Source organism: Halichoeres trimaculatus, unplaced genomic scaffold, assembly GCF_033239565.1.
Source record: "Halichoeres trimaculatus isolate MK-OKI-2021-1 unplaced genomic scaffold, fHalTri1.1 fHalTri1_scaffold_8, whole genome shotgun sequence".
Classification (NCBI taxonomy): Eukaryota; Metazoa; Chordata; class Actinopteri; order Labriformes; family Labridae; genus Halichoeres; species Halichoeres trimaculatus.
The window spans coordinates 18,717,174-18,739,504 of NW_027437186.1; the positions used below are offsets into that span (position 1 = coordinate 18,717,174).

Here is a 22,331-nt window from a genome sequence, read left to right on the forward strand (position 1 = left end):
CAAAGCTTTACCGAGGAAAAAGACAGCACTTATTACTTATCGTTGGCATTTTCCAGGATTAATTGCTCTCTTGTTGTGTCTGTGCTTTGACATATCTCTTGATGATGTTTTCCCTTCACACATTCACTCTCCCTCCCTGCCCTGCTACATCCAGAAGATGAAGTGGCATTTAAGTGGTGTAATGTCACGTCTGTTGAACAAAAAAGCAGAAAGAAGGGAGGGATGGGGAAATCTAGCGGTGTGGGAAGACGGGGGGTTAATTTGTCTTAATGAGACTCGCACCTCCTTCTCCAAGAAGTAAAGGTTTAGAAAGAAGCAGGAGACACAGTTTTCAACACGTATAATCATGTGTGTGTGTGTGTGTGTGTGGGCGTGTGTGTGGGCGTGTGTCACATGAGTGAGAAAGAGAGAAAAAGAGCAGGTGTTCACACACATGGTATGGATCGAAACTAAATGTCAGAGAAATACCAGGGCATGAACTCACCCCAGGATCTGGCATGTGTCCTGTGTGTGTGTGTTTTGTGTGTATGCCATCAGAGGTCAACCATGTTCTGGACTCTTGTTGTTGTTGATGTGCCCGGGGACTGTGTTTTGCTCAACCTTTGAACAAGCTCTAAATGTTACATGGGTGCAGCATGGTGCTTAGTACTGTTAGTTTATGCCTGTTCATTGTGTCAGTGAACAAAAATGCCTTCAGTTACATATGACATAATCAAGAGATAATCTAGCCTGTTTCACTGAATATCAGACTTAAGAGGCCTCCTTCATTTTCTGTACTCATGTCCATAGTGCAATTGGTCTTTGTAAAGTTACCGAATGACACTGAAGGGTTGCTTTGGTATTCGTTCTACTGCATACACTTGGATTAGATATTACTCTATGAATGGAGTGCTGCACACTTGATAAATCCTGCACCAACTTTCTACAAATTCAACATAATGTTTATAATCATGATGCTGCTAGGCGCCACCCTGTTAGTTGTGGGGGCCTGTTGCGACAGCTCTGTCAGTTTCTTGTAATTTTCTCATCTCTTTTTCCACATCTATGCATTTGGAGTAGGACATTACTTTGCATAGCTTATTTGTTGGTCATGGACACCAAACTGGTTGTGCCCTCAGTGATATTTTTACTACTTTTTCTCCTGTGTTTGTCTGGAGATCCAACATGCAGACACGGCCGCATTGTTTACATGTGAAATCAGCTGATAGCAGCCTGTAGCATGTCAATGCTAACTGGTGCAAGGCCTGATGTCTTCCCACAAGGTAAGGAGGAGGTGGTGAGGACGACGTGCTGGTTCTCAGGTGTGAGCTGAGAAGTGACGACATGGACCTGTCCTTCCATCAATCGTTATTGGGAACGTAAGATCTATCTCCAATAAGATGGACGAGCTAGCTGTGCTAACCCAGCAACAGAGGGAAAACAAGAAGGCAGAGTAGCATCACGCTATTTACAGACATGGCTAACAGAGCTGACACTGGACATGAATGCCACACTGGAGGAACTTCACCTGCTGAGAGCAGACAGGATCCAGGAGACAGAGACTGAACAGACTGCAGAAGAAGCTCAGTCCTGGACCCTGTGGAGGTGGAGGCTGGCTGAACTGGACAATGATGGACAAGCTGTCATCATCTATTTTCTTATGGACCTTTTCACACTTTCTATACACTTTCTTACTATTGTTTTCTTGATTACTACTTTGACTCCTCCTGAATTTCCCCTCAGGGATAAATGAAGTATTTTCTATTCTATTCTATTTTATTCTATTTTATTCTATTCTAGTGTATAACCCTTCAGCAATCCCCATGGGTGATAACAGTGCACTAAAACTATCCAGGGTGGAAAATACTTCAAATTGTTGAGAAGAGGGACCACTTTGTCTTAACGGTGTTGCACTTAGCGTTTAACCCAGATGTTTTTTGCGATATAAGCTGTTGGGCAATCAGAGCCAAAAGACTGACACTTCATCATGAATGTTGTGGCTTGAAGCAGCTACACAAGCCAGATTTAATATCACAGAGACCCTCCATCTACCAGCAGCTGCATTAAAATCACACCTGTCCATACTGGGAATGATAAATAAATAGTGCACTGTGATTGATAATCGGTCTTAGGAGGTTTCAAGTCAGTGAAAGGTAATTCTTTGAAAGTGAAATGACTTGTAGTAAAAGGCTACTTTGAAAGTGAGGGATGACTGTAACAGCCTGTATGGCTACACAGCAACAGAAAGTGAATGCAATTTAGAGTTAATGGGCTAAAACATGCAAAGTCATCTGAATCACAAAATGAAGCAATTGGGTTTTATTCAGCCCTTGATGCTGTATCAATCAGTAGTTCTTCATAATGACTGATCACATGATTAGGTTGGTGACAGCAATATAAAGACTTTTAGGTCTCTAGACTTCTTCAACTCCACAGAACATTTCAGTCCCGTGAAAATAAACATTTTTTCCCACCAACAAAATAAACCCCAAAGCAAGTGTGTTGTCATAAATTGATGGTTAATATATCAGCTATAACAACCTGACAATGTTTGTGTTTATTCTGAAGCAGAGACACTAAGTTGTATTTGTGATTGAGTGGGAGAAACGCTTCTCTTTAAACTTCATAATTTCAACTTGAAAACTATATTCAATAAACTTTAAATCTCTGAGTTAACCTGTTACACCACAGTGGCTAAAAGTAGAGGTCAAAAGAAGTTGTAATGAAACAAATAATTAATAGTAAACTGAAATCAATGAAAAGTTGCCCAGAGTCAAACAGAAGATTGAACCTTATTTAACCTTACTTTACAGGCAAATCAAATCCTTACCCTGTTTGAAAGGAATAGTTGAAATTGATGTTTTTCTGAAGGGAAAAACATTGAAAAATTCATTTAAACCGTGTAAGAACAATATTAACATGAGCTGAGAATGAGAGCCATGAAAATGATTCCAATTTAATGTTTTCTGCTGTTGGCTGTATATTCATTACATGACTGTTTTTCTCAAGTGTCCGTGAATAAAAACCAGTCAGTTACATTACACTGAATAATAGAGTCACACCGGTCTGAGAGCCAGAGGGAGGAAAGGGAAAGAGAGATGAAAGAAGAGAATAAAAGAGTGAGAGTAATAACACCAATCAGACAGCATTAGCAGAGCAGAGAGCTGTAATTGGAGCTGTGAAGTGTGACTCATCAATAGCAAGCGAGAGCCGACACGCAAACACACAAAGACAAAACATCAACCACTTGTTCCTCTCTTTCTTCCCATACAGCAAAAAATATTGAGGCTAATGCATTTTTTGGTCAAAGTATTTAAAAATATGCACACTCAGCATTCACTATACCACACAAGTCACTTCCTCAAGACTCTGCTACAACAGCTTTTCACACACTTCAATCCTGCACATCACATCTTTCTCCTTCTCCAGTCTTGACCAATCAATTCATGTGATTGCTCTCACACAATCGCCCACACACAGACACACACTCCCCCTTCCAATACTGATATTCACACACTGCTGCTAGCCCCACTTCACAAGCGCTTCTTCCTGCACTGCTCGCCCACTTGCTGCGTCACACACTCTCAAACATGAGAAAAAGTGTCTTTTAAATCTTTTCTGAGTGAGAAACTCTTAACGGCAAGCGCTGTCTCCAGCGAACATCCCTCCAAAGGTCCACATTTTCAGCATACATTTATTTTCACCTATATAGGAGGAGAAAGAGGCATTGTGCAGGTGGAGGTGGTGGACAACTTGATGTGCCAGTGACCTTTGAGAGAAAGTCACTACAGAGAGATTTCAGCCAATTTGTCACCATCTGAAGTACTTTGCAGGTGTCAGATGTGAGAGAAAATTTTCAATAAAAACTCAGACAACCTTGAAAGGAGGCGCGATGTCTTAGTGTTACATTATTGTATATTAATTTGCTTGCTCACAGGCTCAAGTTAACATTTGCAAGCTGACTGTGGCACTTTTGGTTTCTTATAAATATAACATTTTCCAAGACAGCAGCAATCAGTAACCAAGGAAACATGTTTTGCCATGGCTACACTCCTGCAGAACCGAGACAACAGAGCTCATATTTTGCCTCATCAAGTATGAAATCAGTCTTCTGCAAATATTAAGATTTCAAAGATAATTCCCTGAGAGTAGATTTTTTTTTCAGCCAGTTATCATCAGGTTCTGATGAGTTCATAGATGGATGCTATCAACACACTGTTCATACTCATTGTGGCACATATTTGTCTCTTTATTGACAGGCTTTGCCTTTGCTATAATGATTCTTCAGTAGGGTTGTTACTTCTTACTTTTTTTTTTCAGTAAAAAAAACAAAACAAAAAAACCCCAGAAAAGTTCAAATGGGTTTCACCTTTTTGAGGTTTCCGGTCATACGTTGTATAAAAGGTTCAAGGTTCAGTTTATTCTCCTTCAAAAGACGTTAAATATATGAAGGAACCAAAAGCTTTACCCCGGTCAAGCAGTGTAGAGAACAACAGCATCCCATTTCGTAAATAAATACATAAGTAACTTAAAACCTATAATAATCGGAACATATATATATATATATATTAAAAAAAAGAGCAATATGGTAAAAAAGCGCAGTTAATAGACTTATAGTGTGAAGTTCAAAAGCCTCACAGCCTCTGGCAAGAAGCAAGAGGAGAGAACAGTTTGTGAGCTGGGTTGACGGGGTCTGTCACGATACATGGCGCTCTGCTTTAGACTACTGTCCTCCAATGGATGTAGTCTGTGCGAGATCCCTCTCATCTGCTTCTGAAGCCCATCCTCATCTGGTGCCATATTAGAAATTCTGAACTCTCACTATCTGGTCGACATAGCACAAATGAAAGGGGTGGAGTTAAAGCATGCTTTGAGCCCCTCCACTTAAAGCTACAGGCTCATTTGTCAGTCAAGTTAAGCTAAACTCGTAAGCTTAATATCTTCTGTAATCGGACTGAAAACATATCTTCATACGAAGCTGCTATTTTTTTTTTGCAGGTTTGATGGCCGCTAGTTACACAGTTAATTATAAGATCACCTTTCTTGTAGCTTTGAAAAATTACATTGATAGAGGAAAATATTTAAAAGCAAATAATGTTGAATTTATCAGACTTATCAATATTTAAAAAACGTCAATAATGCATGTATCTCATAGAAACAGCTGTTTTAATGATGAATCCATAATCACTGCAATAAAGTAAATAAATAACAAATTATAGTGCAAGGGGAGAAGATTATAAAAGGGTACTGAGTTGAAGGGACTATAGTCCTAAATCTCCAAGAAAAAAAAATCACAAACGCGTAAAAAAGTGAATATTGCAAGCAAGATGTTAGCAAACCTGGGAAAATTTGGACATTTACAAATTGTAGAGAAAATGCTCAAAACACGTCAGATTAATATAAATTGTGACTATAGCCCAGTTTTGTTATGTGTCCAAGGCTGTAACTTTTGTAGGCAGTACAAACAAGAAAAGCCCAAGAAAAGCTTCAATTCAGCAATTTTTTTTTCTCCTTTTCAGTAACTTCTAAAGCACAAATGTTTCTGCTGATCTGAGTCCATGCTTCTCTTTAACCAATTCCTGATCACTACAGCCTGGTCATGTATTTGTCTTGCTCTGAGGACCATCACCTGGTTGTGTTTCTACAATACTCAGTTTCAAATTGGCCCCTTTCTCCTCTTCTTCCTCCATCTCTCCTCCTCTTGCTTCCTTCCCCTCTTGATCTCTGTTCTCTCTCTGTTCTTCCTTCATGCCCTCTGCGCGATCTTTCAATCCCACACCATCACTTTGCTCTGTCCCATGTCTCGCCTCTGCCTTCTTAAGTCCTGATTTAGTCTTCAGAGTTCTCAGATTGTCACTGGCTTTCATAAAGTAGTTCTCCAGCTCTGCTACAGGTCCTCTATCAGAGAACAAACACTCCAGGTATGCCTGAGCATACTGATCAGAGGTGATCAGGTCCAGGTTGATGGAGGTGGACAAAGCTGCAGAGATGTTTTCAGACCCAGAGCTTCCTTTGTTGCTCACTGTGAAGTTAATAAACTAAGTTCAGTTAATGCATCTCTACACACAAAGGGATTGATAGATTGTTGGAAGCTTAACAAAAATACCTGTTTCTGTCTCCATAGCTGACAGAGGGATGGTTACACTTTTTCCCATTTCTCTGTCAGTCACCGTGAGTCCGGTCATGGATCCCTCCTCTGGTGTTTCACTGGAAGGGTCACATGATGCACTGCGACATTTCATGACACACACTGTGTTTGACTTATAGCTTCTGTAATAAGAAGGGGGGAGAGACAAAAATGGAGACATAAAATTTCAATCAGCTCATTATTTTATCACAATTTTTAGAATTGGCTAATCTGTGTGTGAATGTGTCAACCTGTTTAACATGTGCAAAATTTCTTTCACCAAAAGTGTTTCATGAATTCACTAAATTTTGGAGCTAAGTTGATTAAATATTGGTTGCTACAGTGCTAAGGGGTTAAACTGGAATTTGGTGCAACAGCTGTTACCTGTAAACAGGTATGATCTGTGTGAGGTCTTCCTTGTACTGTTGCAGTGCTGCCCTTGCAGACAGAGGCTCAATCTGACCCTCAAAGCATGCCAGGTGAACCAACATCTGCGTGTGAAACGCTGCTCCACTGGCCCAGTGCCTCAGAGACCTTAGGGAACAAGTAAGAAATAATCAAACTACCTTTAACATTCACATTCTATTATTTCGCTTGTCTCCTGAAATGGTAACAGGCTCTGCTGTAATCTCTGACCTGGAGTCACAGTCTCCCCCCAGCAGGCAGGTCTTTAGCTGGGTGAGCGTGAAGCTAAGCTGGGACTCGAGTCTGATAGAGTCCTGGATCAACTTGGTTTTATCATTGAGGTTGATTCTACAACGCTTCAGGTACTCCTCCATCACCTCCTGGAGCTCACACACTTTCTGCAAGAGGGGAAGTTGTGCATAAAATTGTAATATAGTGAAATTTTTGATTTTCTAGATCATAAATGTACTGATAAATCTGCTGTGCCCCATGGGAAATATTCTCTGATCAAGCACTCATAGAAAAAGTCATTCATAATTTTTAACCACAGCTTTTACCTGGCATGACGATGACCCTGCAGACTTCCCTTTTCCACCTGACGACTGCCTTGATGATGTGTAAGCCATATCCATCACCATGGTTACCACTAAACCCACCAGGCCTGCTACACGTGGCTCATCTGAGAAGGTCGACAATCGGCCAATCAGATCCTTCAGGTAAGTAGGTGCTTTGTTCCCGATGTTGCCCTGTAGCTGGATGAAAAGATACAACAGAACTGCTGATGGCATGCCTTACTTTTTTCAGACCATCTGTCTCAATGAAATAAAAATGCTTTGTGAGTAAATTGCTCTCCCCCCTTTTTTAAGGAGTGCATTTTGTCATCATCACGCTGCTCTTCTAGGGCACAGTATTGATTTGTATCCTCTTTATATTCCCCAACAGGAAAGCGTTCCTTGTTCTGAGAGCTGCCTCATTTTGCACAGTTGCTCTTTGTTAACAGTCTCAAGGCAATATCTTTTTTTTTTGCTTGTGTATACCTCCATCTGCACTTTATATCAGGATGGTTTCAATGATAAAATCAATAAGATATTTATCCCCATAGCTTATTCCAGCTGGGAGATATTATCTGACATTTTGTGGTAACTCTTTGTGTCCTTTATGTTTTGCTTTTAAGCAGCGTCATCTTCATCACTTAGATATAAGCAAAACTTTATGTTTATCTTAATAACCTGTTTGAGTTGTTCCTGGAGGTGGGCCCGAGAGTCAGAGTTCTTGTCGTGATCGGCCAGGAGGAGGGGATGAACGACCTCCAGGTTAGGCACAGCACCACCTTCCAACATGGCATTGTAGATGAGAGAACCAATCACATCCTTCCCCTGAGAAAGCTCTTCCTCTGAGGAGAACAGCTGGCCCATGATTTCTGGACTTGTCTTGGTGCTTTCAGTGATTTTTATTTTCATCAATCATGGCATCATCTGAAATAAAGACAGAAAACAGTTACATTTTGAACTTCAGGAAAAAGAGTACGAACCAAACAAATCCAAGTCAGAAAAAGGTGAAAATGCTGTTTCTACATAATGTTCCTTAAAGCACTTAATGTAGCCCACTGGCTGTATGTAAATGTTGACCACATGCCTCTACCGCTACTCCATGTGAAAAGTGAAGCCCACATTGCCCCATTAAAGGTGCTGACATATTGTGCAGGTGATGTATTTTGAAGACAAACTATGTGCAGTACCAAAGGTTAGATGCCCCCCAACAAATGTCATGTGTTGGCCTTTTTATTGTGTGTATTCTTAGTGTTTTTGTCTCGTGGATTTAACTTGTTTGCATGTGTCTCTGTCTTAATCTTAGTAATTCTTGTCTTATACTTTCCTTTGTGTTTCCTGTTTTGTAGTTCTAGTTCCCCATGTGTCTGGTGTAGTCCTGTCATTTGTTGACCTCTGTGTGTTGTGTGTTCCTTGTGTTTCTGTATCCTGTGGAATTATCCTGTGTTTCTTTTTTTCTTTTTTCTTTTTTTCGAACATGAGGTCAAAGTGAAATTTCTGCCAAAGACAGAAACAAATACAAACAAACAGACATTATCTAACCACATATTCAAAAAGGAGTGGGATGAAGTATAAACTTATCAATTCCCACCCCTTTACCAAACAATTATTTATAAACAGATGCAGATGTTATGCACTCAAACATAGACAACTATGTCCAGGCCCCCTTGTTTAATGCTTGGACATTTCAACAGAAAACTTCTATCCAATGAATTAATTTAATCAAATTAAGTAATTATAATTTCAGACAGATATACATAATTCTCATACCATCATTATATTTTAATAAATAAATAACCATATAATATTTTCAGACTCCTTAATTCTCCTCATTATGGTATCTTGCAAATATCATCATTTTGTACATTTCTTAAAACTTGTTTTTACTTGAACATTTCTTTAATTCCTCACTTAAACTGTTCCATATGCTCACCCCGATAACAGACACAGAAACTTTTAATGTTTGTGCGTCTACTTATTATTTCAAAGTTGTCTTCACCTCTCAGATTGTAACCTTCTTCACAGTTAAAAAACAGACTCTGAATGTTCTTTCTGTTACTGGTTATAGTCCATGGGTTATTTCTTAGTTTCCTTGTATGTTCTCCATAGCCCCATTTCCACCAAGCAGTCTGGTATAGACAGCAGCTGCTGTTGCACGGTAAGTGATAACTCTTTCGACCAATCAAGGGACTGCAGTGTTTCAAGCTCCATCTTCTGGGGTCGGATCAGTATATCTGGCACCCCAACGGAAGGGTACCAAAAAATGGGACAGTATGGGTTGATAATTTGGGGACCTCTCCCCGAATTAGTCAATAGAAACGCCACAAAATTTGTGCTGAGATGAACTGAACTAAACTGCTTGGTGGAAATGAGGCTCATGTGTTTCCACACTGAGAACTGTGTTTCCTGGTCACTTTGTTTTAGTTTTAACTCCTGCCCTTGTGTTTCCTTCCTGTCTTAATATCCCTCATCAGTTTCACTTGTGTCTAATCACACACATGTATTGATTCACCCTTTGTCTATTTATTCCCTGTGTTTTTTCAGTTCCTGATCAGTTTGTATCTCGTCTCCAAATCATGTTTGCAAGTGTTTTTGGTCCTAATCGATTTTGTTTGTGATTTTGAACTTTTGGATTTTGTGTCCCTTTTTTTTGGGAATACAGTCAAACATAATATTTGTAGAAATACTGAATGCAAAATTAAGTGTTTTAAACAACAAACCTGCTCTCTCTCCCCTAAGATTGTGTAGTTTTTACAAGACAATAATTTTTTTTATTGTTGCCTTGTTGGTTTTTGTGTATTTTTCTTCTTTTCGATTTCTTTTCCTTTTTTTTTTTTTTTTTTTTTACATATGCACCCTGAGTCTGAAAATAAAGCCTATCTATCTATCTATCTATGTATCTATCTATCTATCTATCTATCTATCTATCTACCTATCTATCTTTAACTTAACCAATAAAGTTGGTTAAAGTTTTGCTTTCGGTTTTTCAATGATAAAAAATATAAAACATAGGATGACTCAGTAGTTTTGACACAAGTTTGCAGTTTCAGATATAATCAAGCACACCACATATTTGATTTTTAACATTAGCGATATGTATCTCTTGTGTATAAATAAGAGCTCTATCATTTCCCAAAGCCACCAGTATTTTAGTAATAATCTCACCTCTCGTAGACTGCTGCAGTGTGTTGTGGTTGTGTTTGGTTTTGACAGCCGGCTCCTCCTCGTTTGCCTCATGTCACGTGTCAAATTGAGGACCTCAACCAAGACAACATCGCAGCAAGAAGTAGCTCCGCGCCAAATCTAGTCCGCCCCCTAGATGTAAGGATGGGTAACTCTAAACTCTGTAAATGCAGGGGGGAGGTTGACACTTCTTCAAAGCCTCAGATGTCAGTCTTTTAATCTCCACTTCAGAGGGTTTTCACTAGTGGTGCATGGAGAATTGAAACCTCTCAGTTATTTAGCAATTTTCTTCTGAAATGCTATCTTTAAGTGAGTGATAGTGAGATTAAACTAATCCTCTGTGTGCCTGGGAACCCCCTGGGATGTGCCAGAGGTCCTTGGGAATGAAAGTAATAGATACAAACTCTTTATGGCTGTGTTAAACATTGGAAAAATAGGCCAAGGGCTTTCAGCTTTTTTATTTAGCTAAATGGAACAGTGGCCTTGCTGGTGGCATGATGTTGACTTTTTTTTACTTGATAAAATATGGGGCAAGGGGATTTGGGATTTTATATAGTGTGAGAGATGTTCCTTGTTAACTGGGACAAGGGCTTGTGCTCTGTCAGGCCTCAAAGTTTGTTCTGATTTAGAGCTGCAGTTCAACGAAATGCATCACAATGTGTTGAACTGTTGAATTCCCACATCATCCTCCTCACCATTTGATTTATTTTACAGTCAGTGTTTGAAAAATGACTCCATTTTGCACTAAATGTTATGATTTTAAAAGTGTACTAATTGCATAAATTGTGTTTGTTTCGGAATCAGACAGAATTTACTTGTTTGTGCAAATTGTATACATTTTACTGTACTTCTTTTGTACTGTACTTCTCCATAATAGATAAGTGGTTTGCTTATACGCCCCCTACTGCATTCTACTGATCTTTTCATTATCCCCAAAGTCTGTGAAGCTTTCACTTTCAGGGTTAATTTGCATACTTACTCAGCAGGTATTATTATTATCATTATTATCATTATTATTATTATTATTATTATTATTATTATTATTATCACTCACACACTACACTTAATTCCAACACATTGGAAAGTATATGCAATGCCTGTTAAAGAAGATGCTAAAACGTAATAAAACTAAGGGAGAGAACATGAGGGAAACATTGCTAGGGTTGCTTCTTGTTGTACTGACAAATTAAAATAATGCATAAAAAAGTAACAACAGTGCATGTGTGAGAAGGAGGCACCAAAATGTGCCTACTTGCATAACAGTGATTATACAAAGGTCTTGCTGTGAATTTGATAATGATGTAGATGTATGAAAATGTGAAGACAGTGAACCATAAATCTGCACACATCAGACACAAAAACAAACCACACTGGCCAAGACACTAACACAGGCTTTCCAAATGTCCTCTTCCTCTTCCTCTCCATTCATCTTCCCCTTTTTCCACCATGCTTTCCCTCCACCTGCACTTTCCTATTTCACCTGCTTTTGTTGATTTTGATAGCTTCTGTCAGTTTGTGCTGTGCTGAGCTCTGCTGCTGGGGCTGTGTCTCTTTTACCATCTCTCCTTTCCTCCACCCTCGGTCTGCCTCTCTTTCTCTCATTCTCCATGGATGCATGGTCCTGTTTGCACATGTCACACTCCTCTGAGAGCTGTTAATATTTAAATGTGCTCGTACACACATCAGCACTCTTAAATGGGTGTGGATGCACACACACATACACCATTCACCTGATTGCGTGCTAAATTTCAGAGCACCATCTCTCTCCTACATCCACTCATATTTTTGTTCTGGTTCTTCCTAAAGGTCTCATTTCCATCGAAGAGTAAAGCAAGGATAAAAAGGATATGCAGTGGAAAAGAAGAGCAGGGGAGATATGACAAGTGGAAAATGAATCAGAGGAGATGGAGAGAGAAGTATAGAGACAAAACAAATAAAAGGGAATAGAGAGGAAGATAAAAGAAGAATTAATTGAAGAAAGGAGTTTGGGACACACACACACACACACACACACACACACACACACACACACACACACACACACACACTCACACACACACACACAAACAGTCTGGCCTTTTCTGTGAAAGCCCCCTTGAAACATCACTGAATATTCATCTTCCTCCACACTGTGTCATTTTACACTATAATTTACACTTTCAAGGATCCAAGATACATTTCAATTTGAAAACAGATGGTTCAGGAAAGCCACCTTTGACATTTGCATCCATATGAGTGAGCTGAAGTGTCCACAGCAGCAGCTAAGGGTGTCAAAGACAAACTATGGAGTGGGAGTCAGTCTGTTTATGTCAGAAATCCTTGCTGCTGTATTATCCTGATACAAAAGAGCCTTTTTTTTTTGGGGGGGGGGGGGGGGGGGGGTTGAACCTTTTGTGTTTCTTTTACAGACTTACTGTATCTCTGTATACTTTGGCACCATCCTTCATGGTAACGTGAAATTTACTCAGCACAGACTACATCAACAAAACGGGCTGGCCAGGGAATGTTTCCTTCTCCAGAAAAACAAACAAGCAAACTAGCTGTAGCTTGGTTTGACCAATAATCAATCAGGTCTAGACCTGTAAATATAATTATTTTAATGCTGCGTGCACCTGCATAAAATCTTGTTTATTAACACAGATCTAACATCAAGACCAGATAAGAAGTCGTATCTCATCTTAACTCACCATGAGTGCAGCACTTTGCAGGAATCCAAGGATTTGGACTTTTCCTTACTGAGTGGCTACAGAGTTAAGCCTGTTTTTTTTTTTTTTTTACATCTGTTTTAAATCCATGCTACAGCCCAATCCACAGGTCTGCATAGCCCTTTCTAACACAGTAGCTCATACAGATACCCTGACATGTATCTCTTTTAAATGTACCTTAACGCTGGAGTGGTGCAAACAGCCAGCTCTGTGATTGGTTAGTGGGGCAGGATCATTTTCCTGAATTAACCCTATTTACAGAATCACCAAACATTGGCCAAACATCCCATTTCCTGCGATGTCTCATCTGTTTTATTCCTTGAAATAATTGTTGTATGAACAATGGCAACATAGGCAATGCAGAAGTATAAACCTGGCTTTGGTTAGAAAGCCAGCTCTCTCCATGTAAACAGATGGGACATGCATCAAACTTTGAAATCACAATTCACATCAAGCAAGTTCTTTATCTCAAATGTGCTTTCTGCCATGGCTATTTTTTATGATCATTATCTATTTCTTAGTAGGTGTTCATAGGTCTCAGAAATTTGATTTGGTTGGCTTTAATTTGATGACATAAATATTGGGTTATGACACTGATCTTGTGGTTGTGTGCACCAAATTGATAGAGAAGAAAAGAAAAGGCAAGAGAAGAAATAAACTCTAACACAGGAGTCACCAAGAAGTTGTAACGCTTTGGACCAGATTGATTTGAATGATCATTGCTGTCTAATGTGTTGGTTAAATGCGTGTTTTGGTAGGTAGAAGAGGTGGATGTCATGTGACTCAAGTAAAGGCATGTTATTCATGTGATAACAAAAATTCAAAACACTGGCTCTTGTTCCTCTCTAGCCCCTATGTTAAGTTTTACATTTTAGCTGTTAGAGGGTATTTGTTAAATAAAGGAAGAGTGACAGGGCTGACTGAGGCAGACTGCAGGCCACTGGCAGACTCCCTCAGTGTGTTGTAACTCATACAAAATACATTTCTGGCAAGAGAGCTGTTCTGACTCACAACATTTTTTTGTTATAACTTGAGTATCACTTGGTTTCCATCCAGTTTCTTCAAAGGATTTTTAAAGATCTCATTCTGCAAATGGATCAGCGTCAAGCAAAGGTTGTATCTGTGTATTTTTCGAATCTCTATATATGTACTGTTATCTTGCATCAATTGTATTTTATTATTACATATTCTCCTCGATGCCAATATGCGTGTATTTATCCCCTCCTTTCTTTCTTTTCTCTGTTCTCTCGCTCCATTCTATTATCATCATTTTTCCTCTTCCCTCCTCTCCCATTCTCTATTTTCTATCTGCTTTATCACCTCCCTCCCTCTGATCATTTATGGGGTGTGGAGGAGAATAAAAACAAGTTTAATGTACAGTAATACATCACTCCACGGCTGGTGTGCCAGGCAGCATCCATTTTGTGGAGCTGTTGTGTTCACTTAGCAGCAGTGGGGCTAATTATTGCGAATGGCAGCTGTTGAAAGGAGTATTAATGTCTCCTTTCTACATGGATACATCCAATATTATGGGCTGATGAAAGTATTCACAGGATAAACTTTCAAGTAAAAGGCAAAGGAAATTGAGAACCTGAATTTGGTCTTGTTAGGCCCATAAATCCAACTTTGAATTTGATTAAAGCTGTCACTGACTGAAGGTTAAGTAATTATCATCCATCCTGAACACATCAACTTACATTTGGGACATTTTGATAAAACAGAATGTGTGTTGGTGATAATGTGACCTACAAAGTGTCTTATATTTTTGACAGTGGAGAAGCTGATTGCATGCAGCATATTGTTATTTGTAGAAGTACATCATGAAACAGTGACTTTCATTTTCTCTTTAGAATCCAACAAAGAGATTCTTGATCAATAATGGCTAAGTAATACGTTTGGCACTGTCCAAATATCTTATACTGTCTAAAGTCAGACTCGAGTATCATTACACCAACTGTTTGCTGCTATTCAAACACATTTCCCTACCATAATTCTTGACATTGTTATGAGCATCCAACACACTGTGGCGGGTCACATCAGCCTGACAGTGTCTGAAGTGTTTATGGCCCAAGGCAATAAGCAGGGCACTGTTCATCAGACAAAGTAAGAGGGATTAAATGTGTTTGGGATCATTAAAATGTCAGAGTGAGGAGAGAAAGAGATTAAAAAGTGTAAAAGAGAGCATAACCAGGCAGGAGGAGAGAAACAGATAAGACGAGGGTTTAGAGAAGTCTTAAGACACAGATAGGCATAGATGGGGGATCTGTCTGGCTCTTGCAGATTAACTCAGCAATGAATATGAGAGATTTGACAAGGACTGATTGCACAGATAGCTTTGAAACGTTTCCTCTCAGCTTTGGAAAGAAATTTGTCTAGGAAAAAGAGAGGGACGGCCACCCACTTTAATATTCACAAATGAAAAGCCTGTTGCGAGTTGCTGTATCACATTAACACACTGTAATCGATGTGAATGTGAAGTCTGGGACTCTCTGGCACATTCACGCTGTGATAAATGCTATCATTAATATGCAAACTGTGTTTGATTGTCAAACCACATTTCAACTGCAAGTGACATGAATGACTGTTTTCATTGTCAACGTGTGACACCTGCTGGCCTACACGAGTTACGGCAGCCAGAGATGTAGTTCCGTTTCCGGTGTAAACAAATATCCAATATGGCGGCGGTCTGGGTGCGAAGATACCGAAAGTTTAATCCATAAATGCCACCAATTTCTAACGCGGAAGACATCACACAGCATTATGACCGAACCAAAGAGTGAGAGGGGTTCAGTTCGCTATTACTGCACAGCTGGAAACGGAATGGAGCGTTTTTTAATCGACGAAGTGAAGAAGAAGCTGTCAGCTAAAGATGTGAGTGAATAAAAAAGTCTGAAGACAGGAGTGAAGAAACGGTTACTTACAGTGATTGTTCAGTTATCCTTGTGACGAACTTCCGATACAAGGGAGGGCTAAAACGTTCATTGCCTGACTAGGAAGGAGTTATGCCATAGTGACGAAACTTTGCATGCATTAACTCTTTCACTGCCATTGACGTATTTGACGTAATTTCAGTGCGGAACGTTGCCCGCTAAAGAACAGAAAAAGGTAGAGACAATCTTTTTTTCTGATGAAAGAAGAGAGAATACTCCATATTTCGGTTTTCTGTGTTTACAGAGTCATAGAACTCAATATTTTGTGGGTTTTAAAAGATAGGTCAAAATGGGCTAAAACAGCTGGCAGTGAATGAGTTAAACTCAACATTTTCTGGCACTTACTACATGGTTTATTTTTGGATTATCTGTCCCTGATGTAGTGTTTGAGGACTTTGAAAAGTAGAACCAGAGACATTTTGCGAATACAGATAAAATTTGGCACCATGGTGTTATCAAATATCTGCAGAAAAAGGGGTTAACCCCCCAGGACATTCATGCCCACATGATAGCAACATAAAGGGAAGATGCTCCAGCTTTATCAACTGTGAAAAATTGGGCAACTGAATTCAAGAGGGGTAGGGAGAGCCTTGAAGACTACCTAAGGTTTTGATGTCCTGCCACAGCAACAACCCAAGAAAACGCAGCGTGTTGAAAAATAAACCATGCCGTAAGTGTCAGAAAGTATTGAATTTAATGCATGCCAAGTTTCATCACTATGGCATAACTCCTTCCTAGTCCGGCTATGAACTTTTCAGCCCTCCCTCGTATACGAAAGACTCAAACTTTAAACCGAGTCCCAGAGGGCTTCTTTGGTGTTTCTCCAATGCAACACTTTATAAAACACTCCACTGTAAAACAGAAGGGTCTTCAACACCGCTTTCGTCTTAACTCCTCAGTGATTACAATTGACAGAACAAAGAACATGACTTCTCTAATTGTTTCCCACACAACCCTGACTTAGAGTGCAGGTAATACATTTTCAATTAACAATTTACCTAGAAGTGTACAGTTTGAATTATACTGGAAAATGTGTGTTTTTCTCAAGGAGATTTACCCTGTTGGCTGCAAGAGCACCTGAAGAATCCATTGATATCAGTATCCATACTTCAGTCATGCAAAAATCCGATTTCAGTATGAGTGTCTTTTCACAAGACACTTGCAGATTAGACTTCTATCAACACGTCACTGAAGATAAGGTGAATAATTGTCCCTTGGCCAACAGCATGATGCCTTTAAATACTTCTCTACTCTTTTGGTGTTTTTCAGGTGCATCATATGCCAGGTAAAGTGCTATTCAGCTCTTCAGCAGGCGTTGACAAAGTCATTGAGTTAAAGGCTGCAGAGAGACTCTTTCTTCTATGCAAAGAAGACTCACCTGTGCAGCTGTCTGCTCACATCAGCCCAGGTAACGACCAAATAAATAAAATTAGCAGACACAGTACATGTTATTGATGGCGTCAAGAATACTTTTGCAGGTATTGCACAATATATCTGTATTTTTTATTGTGCTTTCTGAAATATTACCAGCAAAAGCTGCCTCTGAGCTGCAGTCCAAGCTGCTGGGTGACAGAAATCAGTGGACCTGTGCTTTAATGACATGGAGCCGCCTGCAGGGGGAGCTGACAAACAAAGAGAGGTCTGTGACAAACCCAGCCCTGGGAGTGGCAAGGAAGAGAGAGGAGGCGAAAACCAGTGACCAAAGGGCACAAGAGGAGGACAAGTGCGATGTGGAGTCTACAAAAAGTTCAGGAGAGCAAAGAGAGGAGGAGGACAGGAGGCTGAGTGGTGAACAAAATGGAAAACAGTCAGAAGAAAAGAAGAAGAACATGGATAAGGAAGTTGTTGAAGAATTGAAAGATGCACTGAAAAATTCTTCTCATCAAGAAGAGGAGGATAGAGAAACTGGAAGTGAATATAAGAAAAAGAGAAAAGGGAATGAACCTGATGAAGGACAGTGGGCTGTTGCTCAGGACTCTTGTAGTAGGAAGAATATCAAAAAAATGAAGACATCTGAAAGACAAAATGGGAAAGAGGAAGAGGCCGATGAGGGAATTGCTGTGGAGTTTAACAGCTGTGAAAATGATGGCGATCATGCAGTGATATCAGGAGTAAAATTCAATGGCAGAGACCACCAGACAGAGTATGCTGTTGAAAATAAGGACATAGGTAACAGCCTCCATTTGATATGAGCTTTACTAAAACATTACAGGGAAGACACATTTTAGTTTCTGTTTTCAATCCTTTTGAAACCCTCTTTGTTTCTTTTTCATGTAAAAAGAGAAGATATGTGTGGAAAGAATTGAGACTCAGCTGCAATCCAGCTGCATCAAACCTCCCTTTGTCCCTGTCACTTTCAGGATAAACTGCAAGTGTACTGGATCTCTCTCTCAATACTTCAGCACACAGGTAGCACAAATCGAAAAAATACATTATCTCTATGTGATATGTAATGGTTAGAATTAGACCTGTGTAAAATGAGACTGGGTACTGTACATTTTACAACTGAAAACATTCTATACTGCAGTAAACAGGGTAAACGATGATGCAGTATGAAGTGTGACAAATCAACAAATATTAAACAGTTCCTACAAATTCCTACATATTAATGAATACAAAATACCCAAAAGCATTTTGAACACTCTATGGCATAATCTAGAGGTGGCTGATAGCTGGCTTTTATTTCATCTTCATCTGACTGCATTAAAATGGCATAAAGAATGGCAATTACATCCAGGCCACCACCTTTTAGGTAGGCATACCAAGTGAAAAAAAAAAAACAGTGCTCGTTGTCATGAAATATTTTTCTTTTTTAATACAGTAGATTCATGCTTTTTCCACAGGTCTATTCTGAGGGTTTATACTTTGTTAACTATACAAATTTAATTTATTATCCTTCTCTAGTTAGAAGTCATGACAAAAAAAATACAATAATTTTAATACAGATTTGGTAATTCTGAGAGAAGTTGCACCTTCTTTGTGTCAATTACAGGAGGTGAGCAAAGTAATTGGAGTAGGTCTAAATAAACTGATGAACTGGAAAACTGACCTGAAGAATCCAAAGCTGGAGGTAAACTTTATTGCTGTGCATTAACAGACAAATGAGAAGACAATAAACAATTCCATTATTGAAAATAAGGATTTGGGAATTCCTTTCAATTTAACATCTGTTGTTTCTTCTTTTCTGCAGGTTCATGTTTATTTAAGTGACGACCACTGTCTTCTTGGAATTCCTCTAACAAGGTTAATGGCACAAAAAGATCCTCCTCTTTAGATTCCTGATAATATTGACTTTGAGTAAGGCTTGTTGTTTTTTGTTTGATAAAAAGTTCTCAGTTATTGGTCACCTGTGTCTGTCCTTAAGGTTACCACTTGCTAACCGGAGCTACATCAAAACCACAGGACTGAGGTCGACGGTTGCATGGGCTATGGCCTCACTAGCTCAGATTCAGGTACTCATACGCAGATGTCTGCAGTTGTATTGATACTTACATTGACTACATTAATATGTGCAAGCTTTTCTGGATAAATTGGAATGGATGGTTTAGTGAAACAAGTCGGAGCTTTCCATTTCTCTTTGTTACCTTTTTTAATAGCAGTTTTTTGTTTGAATCCCCCCAATGTTAACCCCTCTTCCTTTTTTTAAAAAAATGTGCCTGTGGGCTTAAACCTCCGAAGGGGCAATGTTGTATTGCCCTACTGTAACAGTTGCATTGTGTGCTGCTAACAATCTGCTTGTACTGAACTGTATGTCTCCCAGCCAGGTTTCTGTGTGGTGGACCCCATGTGTGGAGTGGGAACAATCCTGATGGAGGCAGCACAGGAACACAAGGTTAGGTACATATCTTATTGGATATCTAGCACATTGTTCAAGAATAAACAAGCGTTATAACTCTTTTTATTTTTATATCTTAAAAGAAAAAGAAAAACATGCTTGTATTAAGCATGTAAAACAGCTTAGTTCTTATATCCATGGTTGTTAACTAAAACTGCTGTTTGTCATGTGTATTTACATCCATACCAAAAGTTGTTTTTTTTCTAATATAAGTTTTAATACATTCGATAGTTTACTCTGTGTATATTCTGGTGGGTTTAATAAGACAAACACATACTCAACTTGATCATTTGTTCTCAATGGCCTGTACAGGCTGCCTGTTTCCTTGGCGTGGACATTGATGATGGACAGCTGCAGAAGGCCAATGAGAACATAGAGTTTTCAGAAATGGGAAACAGGATACACCTGCTGAAAGCTTCTTGTATGGGTAGGAATCTTACACCAAATCCTCACTGGAATCAGACACAGTGTTTATTATAAGACCATATTACATTAAGATATCTTACAATACCTTGCTCAGTTCAGCTTTCAAGATGTATTGTACTGTGTAGTGTGTATTACATTGTCAAGGATAACTCGGCCTTCACAAGAAATTTAAACTAACATATAAAAATGAAGTTAGCTTCTTTCAAAATATGCTAAGAATTACTGGTATTTGTTGTCTACTGGGGTTTTGTTACCCTGTTATTAAATCGCAATGTCTATTGCATCGTAAATCTCATGTGATAATGCCTTTTCTATGCTAGAAATAAAATCTTTTATTTGGTCCTGGGGGCTCCAAAGCAGCAGGTTTTGGAAGCCACTGAGTGAATAGGAGGTGTGAGTGAGGCCTGCTGTCATGTATTCAGTTACCTTCTGGCTTGTGTGTCCTCCACTGTGTGTGTGCAGCTCTGCCTCTGCCCAGTGCCAGTGTGGATGCTATAGTCTGTGACCTCCCGTTTGGCAAGAAGTTTGGCACAAAAACAGACATGGCTGCCAATCTGCCCCTCATCCTCACTGAGATGGAGAGGTCAGTGTGTTTGCTTTCATTGTTCTTATTTTGAATAGTTCAGTGAATAAGAAAATGTCACCATTGTTACTGTGCCCGGCTCCATGTACTTTACAGTGTTCTAACCGTATGAGTATAACCTAACCGTACAATAGACCAGGTCTTTAACAGAAGGGAATATAGAGAATATGACATTAGTTCTCTTACTTTTTGAAGTTAGGGTAAATCTATTTCACATTTCTATTCTTGTTTGTTTTTCTAGAGTTCTTCGTGTGGGTGGATCCTTGGTTCTCCTTCTGAGTCCTCAGTTGTCCTGTCTCCTGAAAAAGTTCCTGGCACAGAAAGAAACTGGACCTATGCCTAACCAGCCTGCATCAAGGATACAAGTCAAACCATCTCCTTCTCAATCCTCCACAAAGCAGAAGACTTTCCAAGTCAACCAGGGAGTAAATTCTCCTACCCAGGAAAGAGACCCCCAGTCTGGGCTGCCTCTTTCCTCCTTGAGTCACCAGAGTACTTTTCGGGTTAGCTTAGGTGCGATTGATGGCCTTATCCTTAAATATGTGAAGCTGGAAACTTGATAAGTATCAGTGAAAGCTACTTTTCTAAGTAATCTGTAATGTTTCTTTGACCTTTTGCTGTAATTCCCCTTTGCAGTTCACTTTTTTCTTGAGCCTCTGCTGTTTTTAATCAAAATACATGTAGAGAATACATTTCTTGAACTTTTCTTTCAAAATTTGAGTTTTTAACCTATTGATTAAAGCTTCAAGTTTCCATGTGTACATCTTTGATTTGAACTCCTTCCTGTACCATATATCAACTGCATAAAACAACAGTCATACATCTTTTTTAAAAGTGCTTTTCAATGACATGCTTGCCAAAATGTATGCTAGTATTTTATTTTCATGGTTGACAAATTAAATATATATATATATATATATATGTATATATATTGTCCATAAGAAAAAAGACATAGAAAGAATAGTGTGAGAATAGAACTGTTGTAATGCCTTGTATTATGTGGTACTTGTGTTTTTCCTAAATGTTTCTCATGTAGGAGGAATATTGAGTTTTTTTTTGAGAATATGCTCAGCCTCTATAAAAAAAAAGAAGTATTTAAAATTAAAGACCACCAAGTATATGTGAAATTTATTCAACATAACCTACAGCTCCAGTGTTCATTCAGAAGCCACAATGTGGCTCACTATTTTTCTTCTGTTAAAACATAATGGTAAATTGCTCCAATGAAAAACACTAGTAGAAATACATGGGAAACAGAGCCATATTTTTTAAGAGACTACAAAGTACTCTGCAATGACACTATTGTTCAGCCTGGAAGAGACAGCGTCTATAGACTGAATCACAATGTTGCCATCTGCTGTTGTTTAGCCCCGCTTAGCCCAGTTTGACATCAAGGGGCCAGGCAAGGCCACTCAGGATTTAATGTTTTCATTCAATTCCCCATTAGCTTCACTTACAGTGAAATGGTGTTGGTTCATTAGAAATCATTGCTTTACACACACTGCATGGATCAGTGCTGTTCAAACTGATTAATTAAATCATTGAGAATAGTTCACACTTGGTTTTAATTTTTTGTGGCCTTTTTGGTCGTAATACATGGAATTAAAATT

At 39.1% G+C, this 22,331-nt stretch overlaps 2 protein-coding genes across 3 annotated transcripts; one reads left to right on the plus strand and one right to left on the minus strand.

Moving 5' to 3' along the window:
- Window positions 1-2,745: 2,745 nt before the first annotated feature.
- On the minus strand, window positions 2,746-15,983 carry LOC141795220 (uncharacterized). Of its 2 annotated transcripts, none has more exons than XM_074676037.1 (7): window positions 15,869-15,983; window positions 7,741-7,986; window positions 7,069-7,263; window positions 6,743-6,909; window positions 6,491-6,640; window positions 6,086-6,249; window positions 2,746-6,001 (listed from the first exon to the last, which is right to left on the minus strand). In XM_074676037.1, exons 2-7 carry the CDS (start codon window positions 7,969-7,971, stop codon window positions 5,577-5,579), a joined length of 1,332 nt encoding a protein of 443 aa, XP_074532138.1. In that variant the 5' UTR covers window positions 7,972-7,986; window positions 15,869-15,983; the 3' UTR covers window positions 2,746-5,576. The 2 variants fall into 2 exon arrangements, with proteins under 2 accessions (XP_074532138.1, XP_074532137.1); XM_074676036.1 differs by lacking the exon at window positions 15,869-15,983 and adding an exon at window positions 10,225-10,325.
- Window positions 15,577-21,624, plus strand: thumpd2 (THUMP domain containing 2). The gene is made up of 11 exons (XM_074676035.1): window positions 15,577-15,818; window positions 17,147-17,285; window positions 17,408-18,046; window positions 18,159-18,286; window positions 18,870-18,947; window positions 19,068-19,120; window positions 19,242-19,329; window positions 19,638-19,709; window positions 20,025-20,139; window positions 20,601-20,721; window positions 20,963-21,624. The coding sequence occupies exons 1-11, from the start codon at window positions 15,708-15,710 to the stop codon at window positions 21,279-21,281; spliced, it is 1,863 nt and encodes a 620-aa protein (XP_074532136.1). The 5' UTR covers window positions 15,577-15,707; the 3' UTR covers window positions 21,282-21,624.
- Window positions 21,625-22,331: the final 707 nt, after the last annotated feature.

What these genes read in the sequence shown, in the direction of transcription:
- thumpd2 (XM_074676035.1), top strand. Translation starts at nt 15,708, where the DNA reads ATGACCGAACCAAAGAGTGAGAGGGGTTCAGTTCGCTATTACTGCACA. An exon ending in CCTCACTAGCTCAGATTCAG is followed by an intron (nt 19,330 to 19,637) that starts GTACTCATACGC and finishes TATGTCTCCCAG; the next exon opens with CCAGGTTTCTGTGTGGTGGA. An exon ending in AGGCAGCACAGGAACACAAG is followed by an intron (nt 19,710 to 20,024) that starts GTTAGGTACATA and finishes TGGCCTGTACAG; the next exon opens with GCTGCCTGTTTCCTTGGCGT.
- LOC141795220 (XM_074676037.1), bottom strand. Translation starts at nt 7,971, where the DNA reads ATGAAAATAAAAATCACTGAAAGCACCAAGACAAGTCCAGAAATCATG. An exon ending in CAGATCATACCTGTTTACAG is followed by an intron (nt 6,250 to 6,490) that starts GTAACAGCTGTT and finishes TTCTTATTACAG; the next exon opens with AAGCTATAAGTCAAACACAG. An exon ending in AGCTATGGAGACAGAAACAG is followed by an intron (nt 6,002 to 6,085) that starts GTATTTTTGTTA and finishes TTAACTTCACAG; the next exon opens with TGAGCAACAAAGGAAGCTCT.